The sequence below is a fragment of the Salvelinus alpinus genome, chromosome 8, assembly GCF_045679555.1.
Source record: "Salvelinus alpinus chromosome 8, SLU_Salpinus.1, whole genome shotgun sequence".
In the NCBI taxonomy this organism is placed as follows: Eukaryota; Metazoa; Chordata; class Actinopteri; order Salmoniformes; family Salmonidae; genus Salvelinus; species Salvelinus alpinus.
In genome coordinates this window covers 72806268-72819034 of record NC_092093.1, presented here as the reverse complement: position 1 = coordinate 72819034, position 12767 = coordinate 72806268, and the positions used below count along the sequence as shown (strand labels likewise).

Here is a 12767-nt window from a genome sequence, read left to right as displayed (position 1 = left end):
GACTAGTTGGTGACACTACTGGTGACTGGTGAGAGACTAGTTGGTGACACTACTGGTGACTGGTGAGAGACTAGTTGGTGACTGGTGAGAGACTAGTTGGTGACACTACTGGTGACTGGTGAGAGACTAGTTGGTGACACTACTGGTGACTGGTGAGAGACTAGTTGGTGACTGGTGAGAGACTAGTTGGTGACACTACTGGTGACTGGTGAGAGACTAGTTGGTGACACTACTGGTGACTGGTGAGAGACTAGTTGGTGACACTACTGGTGACTGGTGAGAGACTAGTTGGAGACTGGTGAGAGACTAGTTGGTGACACTACTGGTGACTGGTGAGAGACTAGTTGGTGACACTACTGGTGACTGGTGAGAGACTAGTTGGTGACACTACTGGTGACTGGTGAGAAACTTATTCCCAGCAGTTGCAGCGCTACATTTCTGCAAGAAAATTGTAACATTGAACTGTTACCAAAAACAAAGCCTGTATCCGCTTCATATGCTCGTATACTGCCAAGGAAGATGATCTGTTTTGTTTGGCCTTTGTTTTTTTGATAAATGAAAATCTACTAGTGCAATATAGAATTTGACTGTAAAAATACATTTGCTGTTATTGAATTCATATTGAAATGATGATCTGATTTTGTAAGCCTATATGTGCTGTTCAAACATTGCGCTTCCTTGTGTGTATGCAATTTTAAAGTTCTATGCAAATGGCAGATGAATGATTAGTTTGCAAATCAGAGATTATTTTCACAAAATATATATATATAAATTGTCTCTGCGATAATAATAATTTCCAATAAATATTTTCTGTAAACACTGATTGATTCTTTGTGAAATATGCATGACTCTCCTTTTAGATACATTGACACGATCGAAGACTTATCTTTGAAATGATCCAAATTATTTATTTGATATTTACACTTTGTATACAAAACAGGTTTGGCTATAATTTGTACAGTATGTAAACAGTACCTGTTGCATCTAGTAACACCTGAGAATTTGACAGATTGTAGTTATCGTGAACGATATATGAAGTAATACATTACTGAATTATCCTCAACTGTCTGACAAAGTTAAAACCATCAGGTTGTTCGTTACATTCAAACATGTACAGCTTCATTGTAGAGGGGGAAATAATCAGCTTGAAAACCTAGACATCTGCTAGTTCTAAGTTCCATTTTCCTGGTTCTAGAACACTTCTCAGTATCACACTCAGCTTTCCCTACTGAAAATAGCCCCGTTACACTTCAGCCATAATAAAGACTTCCTTAACAGGTATATCATATCAAGTTACACACACACACATTTCCTCTAGAAAATGCACAATAACTTATTTTCTAAATAATATGTTAGATTATATAGAACTTCAATCATATAGTCATAACTTCATCGTTTTCGGATGATTTCCACTCTCTGTAGACTAAGAATGCCAACAATTGTCGGAACATTCAGTAGCGGCATTGTAACAGTCAATCAATCCTGATCAGTAACAGGACTAATACCAATAACTCGTTAATATAGCTGTGTTTCAATGATTGAACTAAACATTATCAATGCAGAAATTCTCATTAGCAGCTCATCAACAGTATTGTTGAGATGAGACATTCCTTTCTGTCAATTCACTATTATATATTCATTAAAAGGTCATCCACACTTCAACAATACTCCATGTCTATGAATCTTTAACACGGTTCGTTTGCTCCTCTTTCTAAGACAATGGCATAGTCTATCCTTGCATAGCTGTTGTTGAAAAGATAACAGACCATTGCCATGGCGATAGATGAAGGAGCAGTGGGTCTTCTTGCTTTGTGAGAAACACAGTAACCCACTAATCATCACAACCTTTCAAGCAGGCTGAAGCCCCCAATACTCCAGTCAGAATGGTAAACCTTTGTAGCGTGGTCAGAGGAGGAGCGGGATGATTGGCATGCGCAGGTGAGGGTAGTCCTTAAACTCCCTGGAGTAGGTTTTATGCTTCCCTTTGGCCCAGATGGTCATCTGGATGAAAGCTAAGAAGGTGAACAAGGCCACTGTGGAGAGACGAAAAAACAATAGAGCGCGTATTGTACCTTAGTGGCAACAAAGCGCAACACACAAACGAGTTGTGTATATAAAATGCCTGGGTGGGTAAAATGGCCAACATATTAATTAGATACTAGAAAACTAGAAAATGTTTAAAATATGATATGAATCAACTGACCTGGTAGACACTGGGTCATGACAGAGAAACTCGCCCAGGCTCCTACCTAAATATAAGAAATACAGATATTTTGTTACTCCATTGATATTCCATATTATTAACAGATGTGTGTGACTCTTCCCGACTAGCAAACATTGATCATTCCATAAACCTCTGCTATATAGTCACAACACATTATCATAGGGCTCCCAAGTGGCGCAGCGGTCTAAGGCACTGCATCACAGTGCTAGAGGCGTCACTACAGACCCTGGTTTGATACCAGGCTGTATCACAACCGGCTGTGATTGGGAGTCCCATAGGGCGGAGCACAATTTTGCCAGCATCGTCCGGGTTTGGCCGGGGTAGGCCGTCATTGTAAATAAGAATTTGTTCTTAACTGACTTGCCTAGTTAAATAAAACATATCCTTCAGCCTTACCTCGTAGGTATAATTGGGGCAGGACACGAAGAAGAACAGCCATGTGAATGGGTTCTTCGTCGGGTGAGGGAACTTTCTGCACTTGGGCCCACCTTCTGCCTTGAGGTTATTCAGGGCCACGTGAATGGAGAAATTCCCTAACTCACAGAGCTGCAGTCAAAACACAAACACATATCGGGTTCACACACGTCCACGTCATCTGTAATAATGATGTCTCATGTTTATGACCTCATTGGGTGTCTGTCAGCAATACATACCACAAATATGGCCAGTGCATAGTTCACTTGCATATCCCCATACGCTGTTGAGAGACATAAGCCAGTGGTTAGTTTAGATGTTTTGGTGAGCCCACAATAATTCTTATTATTGTAATGTGGTGTACCTATGTATGGAGTACAGGAGGGACTGTAAGTCTTGTTGAGGCATTGAGTGGTAAGTCTGAATGATAGAGGACTTACATGGAGGTGTATAGAGTGGATGGTTGATGTAGAAGGCCAACCATGCCGAGAAGGCCCAGTAATATACACAGTTCTGACCCAAAGAGAGGTAAACACCAGTAAGCATACTGTCAAATTGGCAGTGTTTCTAATCAAAGTCATATGTTATTATTGTAAAATGTTGCTATGACATGTCTATGCTCTAATCAGAGAATTATACTGTTGCAGTGTATAATAAGCCTTTGATAGGACAATGACAGAACGTCACTGTATGTTTTGTATTGAGAATCTGAGGAGCAGTAGTTGTTATTGACAATATACTGTAAAGTACATGACCCTAATGTAAAGGAGCACTGTAAAGTATGATAGTAGTACTATAAAGTACATGACTCTAATGTAAAGGAGCACTGTAAAGTACGATAGTAGTACTATAAATGACATGGCCTTAAAGTGAAGTAGCTCAAGTCAAAGTGAAACAGTGTTCAGGAGTATGTGGTCCATACCCTGACTATAGTCCTGAGAGGCATGGTACCATGGGAGAACCGGTGCACAAAGATAGTCTCAATCAACCTCTTGATGTAGTGGCAGGTGTGACAGGCACAGGCTAGTCTGAAGGAGAGAAGAGAGAGAGGGCGAGAGAGAGAGAGAGACAAAGAGAAGATAGTCAGGTGGGGAGAGAGAGAAAGGTAAGGATAAGAGAGGGGGAGGGGGGATAGAGGCAGAGAAAGAGAAAGAGAAAGACAGACAGACAAGTGTTGGATTTGGATATTAGCTATAATATGATCAGTTTATTACTGGGTGTGTTAGTGACTTACGTGACCACTGAGTAGGGGCTGGAGGTGAACACATCCTGCTGAGAGTAGATGTACGGAGCTCGGAAGTAGAACAGGAGGTAGATAAACAGAGGACCAATGTACTCCGCTAAAAACACCTGCCAATAGAAGAAAAAGGGTTAAGATGTCCAAGATGTCATTACACACGTCAAATAAACATGAGACTTGAAAGAAGAGGCTCATGTCAAATATCAACGTTAATAAGAGTCTGATGGGGGACTGCAGTTTGAATCTATAGTATGTCACAGCCTCTTACCATTGTCCACCCGACCTGTGGACCCAGGTCCTTAAAATATATGGTTGCTGTGGTCCCAACTGGTAGATTTTGTAATACATCATCATCCCTCAGTGATTTTCCTTCTGAAAACACATTATGAACAAGACCTTGTGAAAATAAACTGCAGAGATTGGTTGTCCTGCTCCTTTTCTCACAGAGCAAGGACTTCATTTTCCATGTAAAATGTATTGGATTCTAAGAATATTTCTCTATTAGAACCAAGGCATTTTTCATGTTCTCTTGTCCTACAAGCTCAGCTAGGTGACCTTACTCCTAACCTGTTACATGGAAGAATAATTGAATGTAATTTTAGTGTAAGCTCAACAGGGCAGATATTGACCCATTTAGCTGTGTTTTCTGCTAAATGAGATTGCATAAAGGTAGACCTTTGCTCTTCAGTAATAAGCTACAGTGGGAAGAAAAAGTATGTGAACCCTTTAGAATTACCTGGATTTCTGCATAAATTGGTCATAAAATTGTATCTGATCTTCATCTAACTCACGACAATAGACAAACACAGTCTGCTTAAACGAATAACACGCAAACAATTATAATTGTTCATGTCTTTATTGAACACACCGAGTAAACATTCACAGTGCAGTTTTGAAAAAGCATGTGAACCCTTGGATTTAATAACAGGTTGACCGTCCTTTGGCAGCAATAACCTCAACCAAACGTTTTCTGTAGTTGCGGATCAGACCTGCACAACGGTCAGGAGGAACTTTGGACCATTCCTCTTTACGAAACTGTTTCAGTTCAGCAATATTCTTGGGATGTCTGGTGTGAACCGCTCTCTTGAGGTCATGCCACAGCATCTCAATAGGGTTGAGGTCAGGACTCTGACTGGGCCACTCCAGAAGGCATATTTTCTTCTGTTCAAGCCATTCTGTTGTTGATTTACTTCTGTCTTTTGGGTTGTTGTCCTGTTGCATCACCTAACTTCTGTTGAGCTTCAATTGGACGGACAGATAGCCTTACATTCTCCTGCAAAATGTCTTGATGAATTTGTGAATTTATTTTTCCGTGGATGAAAACCTCTTCTAGGCCCTGGGGCAGCAAAGCAGCCCCAAACCATGATGCTCCCTCCACCATAGATTACAGTTAGGAAGAGGTTTTGATGTTGGTGTGCTGTGCCTTTTTTTCTCCACACATAGTGTTGTGTGTTCCTTCCGAACAACACAACTTTAGTTGAATGTCCCCATAATATTTTACCAGTAGCACCTGGAACATCCAGGTGCTCTTTTGCGAACTTCAGACGTGCAGCAATGTGTTTTTGGACAGCAGTGGCTTCTTCCGTGATGTCCTCCCATGAACACCATTCTTGTTTAGTGTTTGACGTATTGTAGACTCGTCAACAGAGATGTTAGCATCTTCCAGAGATTTCTGTAAGTCTTTAGCTGACACTAGGATTCTTCTTAACCTTATTGAGCATTCTGCTCTGTGCTCTTCCAGTCATTCCAGGACGGCCACTCCTAGGGAGAGTAGCAACAGTGCTGAAATTGCTCCATTTATAGACAATTTGTCTTACCTTGACTGACTTTTAAAGATACTTTTGTAACCCTTTCCAGCTTTATGCAAGGCAAACATTCTTAATCTTAGGTCTTAATCTTAATCTTAATCTTCTGACATCTATTTTGTTCGAGCCATGGTTCACATCAGGCAATGCTTCTTGTGAGTAGCAAACTCAAATGTTGTGTGTTTTTATGGGGCAGGGCAGCTCTAACCAAAATCTCCAATCTCGTCTCATTGATTCGACTCCAGGTTAGTTGACCCCTGACTCCAATTAGCTTTTGGAGAAGTCATTAGCCTAGGGGTTCACATACTTTTTCCAACCTACACTGTGAATGTTTAAATTATGTATTCAATATAGACAAGAAAAATACAATAATTTGCACTATGGTGACACCTCTTGCACTGAGATGCAGTGCCTTAGACCTCTGCGCCACTCGGGAGCCCAAATCATTTATTAGATGTTTAGCTTTTGTTTCAGCTTTTAACTTTGTAGATTGTATTGTATTAAATATCCAATTCAATCAAATCTTTAAAAACAAATGAGGATGTAAAACTGAGTACCTCAACACTCTGCTGTTGTTCAGATTGATAGTACTGGTAATCTAAGCACAAACAGTATTCACTTACTGGGGTCGAGCTTGAGGTCCTGTCTGGCTGGATACAACTGTTGATCTGAGACACACACACACACACACACACGTAAACACACACACACACGCAAACACACACACACACGCACACACACACACACACACACACACACACACACACACACACACACACACACACACACACACACACACACACACACACACACACACACACACACACACACACACACACACACACACACACACACACACACACACACACACACACACACACACACACACACAGAGTTTAATTTGACTGCAGGCCTAGTAGTAAGTAATCAGAATGGAGTAGACTTCAGCTGTAGTGTTCTCATTGCCTCTGACAGTTTCAGGCTCACTAGACATAGCATCTAGTTTGTCTGGCTACACACATGGACTATATAACTTCTAGACTAGATTATAAATCAACAAACACATACATGACTTGTGAAAAAGACTCTTGATTTCTCCTATTGTAGCATGGGGCTCCACCTGGAAATAGAGACCAAATATCAGTGATATGAGTATAAGTAACACCAATATATTAAAATACTTCCATGATCAGCGAGATGTTCAAGCTCATGCTATTTGTACTGTAATTCATGCATGCACTTGTTATAGACTTCTGAATGTCCTGAATGTTTTGTCAGGACTAATAGCCAGGGTGTGGGCTGTAACCTACCTTATCTAGAAAACAAAGCTGTTGCCTGGTCCTGCCATCCAGAACCTCCACCTGTGGGAGAGAAAACCTGGTGAGTGACATCAAACAGTATATAGTAGCTAGTAAGCAGCATGTACAACTTCTGGACATTACACAATGCCTACAGGAGGACTGGCACATCAAAAAGTTCAGTATAAGTGTCAGTAAATCAGGAAGTGTCCGTGTGATAATCTGTTGATAGCATCAAGACCTGTCCGCGGACTCCGCTGACTCATCAACACTTCCCAGAAGTAACACCCTGACCTTAGTCAGCCTCACTCTCAAGAAGCAGAAAACGAAGACAAAGAAAAAGATGAAGAACAAGGTTCAACGCAGCTTTCTTAGTGGCTTCTTCAAGTAATACACAGCCTATACCAGGCTTCTGTCTCTCTTAGCATAGTGAGTATTCAATCATACCTTCACCATTGTCATGGAAAGCCACAGAGATCACGTTTTCAGGCTAGATTTGTCCAAATTGAAGTTGAGAGGACAGCTTCCATCTAATTCTTCATCCAGTCAAACTGTCTTTGAGTCAACATCTTACCAACTGTCCCCTGACACCACCAGATAGCTCCACTCAAGCCAATATTGATAATCTCACCCAGGAGCACCCTTCAGTCACAGCATGGCTACCTATATTATGACATGACCTTCATAAACCAAACGTGTAGGTCGAAAAGAGAATCCTTCCTTTTTAAGATGGGTGACTTTACGAACTAGTCCAAGTCAAGAAGGATGCGTCGGGTCTGGCGGAGGTTGCAGTGGAAGCAGATCTTTTTAATCTAAATTAGCCTTTGTCAGGTGGTGATCTACCGTATATGCACAGAGAGGCCCGTCGGCAGGCGGCTGCAATCTGCCCTGAAAGCACTCGGTGCTCCATCTATAGTGTGGAGCTCAGCAGAGCTGTCGTATCTGAATTGCTCTTTTACTGGATAGTGTAATAACCCTCTAATGGATACCTAAAGATTTGCTGAATGCACAGCTAAAGAAATGAACAGAGAGAGGGGAGAGGGAGAAGGAGAGAGAGAGAAAGAGAAAGAGCAAGAGGGGGGAGGGGTGGAGAGAGCGAGAGGTCCACCAAGGATGGACAAAGAGTCGATTACATCCTCACCCCTGCTTGCCTGTGATGTAATGTTATGATGTACTATTGCATCAGAGAGTTATCATAACTGCATTACAGGGGTGTTTGTTTGTCCTGCTGATAGTGTGCGAAGAGTGTCAGGGGTGTCATCAGCGCGGTGTCATGTAAAACAGTTTGTACTCAGTGTCGCGGCGCCCTTGTCAATCCAATTATCATAGATGTCTCTCCCCTCTCAGGGGGACACAAGACTCTGCTGATGGAGGATGGAGAGAGAGAGAGAGCGAGAGAGAGAGTAAGAGAGTGAGAAAGAGCGAGAGAGAGAAAGAGTGAGAGAGAGAGAGAGAGAGAGAGAGACAGAGAGAGACAGAGAGCGAGACAGAGAGAGAGAGAGCGAGAGAGAGACAGAGAGAGAGACAGAGAGAGACAGAGAGAGACAGAGAGCGAGACAGAGAGAGAGAGAGAGCGAGAGAGAGACAGAGAGAGACAGAGAGCGAGACAGAGAGAGACAGAGAGCGAGAGAGAGAGAGAGAGAGAGAGAGCGAGAGACAGAGAGACAGAGAGAGAGAGAGACAGAGAGCGAGACAGAGAGAGAGAGAGTGAGAGAGCGAGACAGAGAGAGACAGAGTGAGAGAGAGAGCGAGAGAGAGACAGAGAGAGGGAGAGAGTGCGCGCATGTGCTAGAGTGCAAAGTCGTGCTAGTGTCAAACCAGAGAGATGCGAGAAAGACAAGCCGGTAAATGTAAAAGTCCTGTAATTGCTGATCTACAACCTACACAGAATAGTTGTAATGTAAAACCATATCATAACTGACCGTAAGTGAATGACAATTGAATTGAAGGCAATAGTAAATTGCGTAGCACATAGGTGTATTCACTTTGCATTGCCTACTCCAGGCCGCTCACGCAGAGATACTAAATGATTGAGATGTATTTTCTCTCTTTAAAAGCTGTCAGACCCCTCCCCTGACCAGACAATGACTGTTGTTGTAAATCAGCTCTTTTTTCAATCAGGAGCAGTTGATTTCCGTGCTCTCCCTACTGACAGCCTGCCTTAAATCTGCCCTAGCCTCCACTCCAGCTGCTGTAAATACATTAGTAATGATGAGTGATGGACAAGGCCTTCCCAGCAACACACTCTAAGTAATGGCTGACAGATCCTCTGAGTGCTGGAGCTAGTGTTTTAGCTAAAGATGCTTTAGTGTTCTAGCTAAAACTCCGGTACTGATGAATGAATTTACATTTTAGTCATTTGCAGACACTCTTATCCAGAGCAACTAGGGTTAAGTGCTTTGTTCAAGGACACATCAACAGATGTTTAATCTATTCAGCTCAAGGATTTGAACCAGTGACCTGTTAGTTGCTGGCCTACGCTCTTAACTGACCCCCAGGTCAGATAGCCTAACATATTTCTGTCAAATCGTCTATTGGCGCATTAACCATGTTTCCAAATTGTCATTAAACTTTCCTAAATATCAAATAAACAAAATACATTTGACGGGTGGACAATTTTTTGTTGGTTAAATCATTCGATAAGTGGCAGTGGAAACAGTTTTTTGCGTAATTATTGGAAAAATAACTATCATGTCACGGTGAATTTGCATTTGATGCTATGTTGTGTGGTCCTCCCAGTGCATGTTGATGAGCTTGATGCCCTTTCCAATAAATATTGACGTCTTAATATGCTAGTGACATAATGATTGGTGGTTGGCTGACAATTGACAACTAAAAATGATCTGACTCTTATCCATTATCTCATCATGTAGCCTACCCGGAGCTTTTAGCTCCCAACCCGGCACACACTGGTTGAATCAAAGTTGTTTCAAAGAAATTACGTTGAACCAACGCTGAATAGACGTTGAATTTACGTCTGTCCCCAGTGGGTAGAGCGCATGTGCCAAGACCAGAGTGGGCACATTAAATGGTTTTGGCACATATTTTGCTGTTTATTGCAATACTTTTTGTGCCAAAACCATAGGCAGAGAAATGGGATGGAAAACCAAGAACTTCTGTTTTTTATTCGGCAAATGAAAAGTTATTTGACAAAGTGCTTTTTATGCACACTACGTTATTACACACAGGTTTTTATGGAACAAGCCAGTTTGACGGAAACACACCGCTACCGTTAAAATGTACGAATATTTGAAAATAGATGGAAACGTAGCTATTGTTAAACAAATGCAATATACATTACAGTGATTCTTCCGATGTTCCGCTGCACCATATAAAGAAAGAACAAATATTAATACATAATATCAGTATATATGTTTAACCAATCAATAATCCCTAAACAAAAATAAGTAAATAAAATAGATACATTTAAGTAAATGAAACAAAAAAGTCATCTAGAAATATTAGCATGGCTAATGCTAATATTAACCTATCAGCACATCACTTACATGACATAAGCAAAGTATAAATTCACTAATGCTAGTCTCCTGTCTTGGGGTTGCCTTTCACCATTGTGGTCTTTACTTAATAATTATCTAACGAGACGGATACTTGAAGGTGCTGGAGCTGGTGTTTTTGCTAAAGATGTTTTAGTGTTCCGTCTACAACACTGGGAGTAATGAATTAATGAATTCATTCATTCATTTACTTTAAAAAAATGTATGTGTCAAATTGCCTTATTTGGAAAGGATTAAAAGGATTATTTGACACATTGTTAAACAAATATATAATATAATTACAGTTCTTCCGATGGTCCGCATAAATAAAGAAAAAATATCAATACATAATTACAGTAGATACAGTTAATAACCAAACAATTACCCTCAAACTAAAATAAGTACATAAACGTTATTCATCATACAGGTGCCAGGTGATAAATATAAGCAAATTAAACAGAAGAGGCATCTAAAAATATTAGCATGGCTAACGCTAATATTAGCCTGTTATTATTAATGACATAAACAAGTACCAAGTAAACTAATGCTAGTTTGCTGTCTTTGAATTGCCTTTCACCTCGTGTTCTTTATTTTAATTAATATCTTACGAGACGGATACTTGAGGTTTCTCTCCCTAATGTTGTTTATCTCTAGACTAGACCACAGCACTGGGAATGTGTGTTCATTTAGCATGTGGCTTCCCTGTAACTCTGACTAGCTCTGAGAACATGCCGGTGGGAGGCTATAAATCAGGCGGATGACAGACCTGTTGCTCTAGTACTCAATTACACATGCGCTAATTTATGATTAGACCACAGAGAGAGAACTAGCTAGCCTAGCAGACATGCTAATAGAGTTAGCCCAGCTAGCATGGCAGCAGCAATATGCTGTAACACCAAGTCAATGAATGCTAAAGCTAATGACATTATTATTGATTAGATTAGACGTGACATTACCGGTCATCCCATGGCTCAGGGGCCCCGTGCAAGGCCGTTGGAGGAAACTGAACCGTTTCACATAGCCATAATGGGGATTCACAGAATTATAATGAGACCACAGACCAAGGAGGATTTCTCAGAATATTAAAGTCAGACTGCTGTGCTGTCCATTTTATTGCAAAGGTTGTCGCAATTAGAATAAGAAAAGGCTGTCAAGTGTGATAGAAGATTATCCAAAAAGCTAAATGTAAGAAGCATCTATTTTTACCCAGACAGATCAACAATTTGTCAGATTTATTGCAATGAAATACAATTAAACACAATTCTAGTGAAAATCAATGCAGCAATGCTAACTAGCAGTGCAGGGAAGTTTCTCAAGTTTAGTCACTCATCTACACACTTTTCCATAATTGACTCTGTTTGGACTGATGTGACCCAGTATCATTCTAATGGTAATGACCTTTCTTGACCCACTTCTTGACTCAGACTTCCGTTCTTCTTCATTAGCGTTGACATAAATAATGCTTCATTCGGCTGAGGCCTCTTATAAGAGGTTTCAAACTTCTGTGCGTTTGACACACTACAGTGTGTCAACACTATAGTGTTGTAGGGGACTCTCAGAACACAACAAATACAATAACAGTCCTATTATGCGTATCACAGACCTACTGTAGTCATTATAATGGAAATTAATATTAAACTTTATAAACGTAACTTTTTTCCACATGCCACCACAACACCATGTCAAAAATGTGTTTAAAACGCATCACTTAAAATAGGATTTTAAACTGTTGTGGACGCCTAAATGTTCACGTATACATTCAAACGCCAGTCTTACCTCAAAAAAGGTGGTTCTGCTCATATTGTAGGTTTATACAGTATGTCCTTCTCCTATGTTCCTTAGTACAAGTGCCCCTCACACCTCACACACTCAGAAGGAGCAGCTCCTTCCCTTCCCGTGACAATCCCAGCACTGACCCCCTCCTTCCTTCACTCCTTCCCTCCCTCCATCTCTCTTTCTCTCACACCCTGCCCTCACTGCTCATCTGTTCATCTGAGAGTAGCACCACAGACACTCCAGAAACACAACACCCTCAATTTCTCTCCCTCCCTCATCCCTCTCTTCTACTCGATGCCAGGGAACTTGGGGAAGCCCTTGGCAGGGTCCAGGCTGACAAAAATAGAAAAAGTTTTCGCCAAGTTATGGTTAGGAATGTATCTGGGCTGCAAATTACTGCTGCTTGGTCAGCTGTGAGAAAAAAAGAGAGAGAGAAAGAGAGAGAGAGAGAGAGAGAGAGAGAGAAGAGAGAGACAGAGAAAGAGAGCGAGAGAGACAGAAAGAGAGAGGCAGGCA

General features: G+C 41.1%; 1 protein-coding gene across 1 annotated transcript; it reads right to left on the bottom strand.

Annotated features, from left to right (window-relative positions):
- Nucleotides 1-888: 888 nt before the first annotated feature.
- tecrl2a (trans-2,3-enoyl-CoA reductase-like 2a) lies at nt 889-12467 on the bottom strand. Its single transcript, XM_071414987.1, has 12 exons — nt 12252-12467; nt 6994-7044; nt 6752-6803; nt 6307-6351; nt 4147-4250; nt 3873-3988; nt 3561-3666; nt 3079-3151; nt 2878-2921; nt 2621-2770; nt 2204-2249; nt 889-2033 (listed from the first exon to the last, which is right to left on the bottom strand). The coding sequence occupies exons 1-12, from the start codon at nt 12273-12275 to the stop codon at nt 1906-1908; spliced, it is 939 nt and encodes a 312-aa protein (XP_071271088.1). The 5' UTR covers nt 12276-12467; the 3' UTR covers nt 889-1905.
- Between the last annotated feature and the right edge of the window lie 300 nt (nt 12468-12767).

Excerpts from the sequence above, each read along its gene's own strand:
- tecrl2a (XM_071414987.1), bottom strand. The coding sequence starts at position 12,275 with ATGAGCAGAACCACCTTTTTTGAG. Across the intron at positions 4,251-6,306 it reads GGACCTCAAGCTCGACCCCA|AAGGAAAATCACTGAGGGAT; the intron begins GTAAGTGAATAC and ends ATGTGTTTTCAG. Across the intron at positions 2,922-3,078 it reads TCCACTCTATACACCTCCAT|CGTATGGGGATATGCAAGTG; the intron begins GTAAGTCCTCTA and ends GTCTCTCAACAG.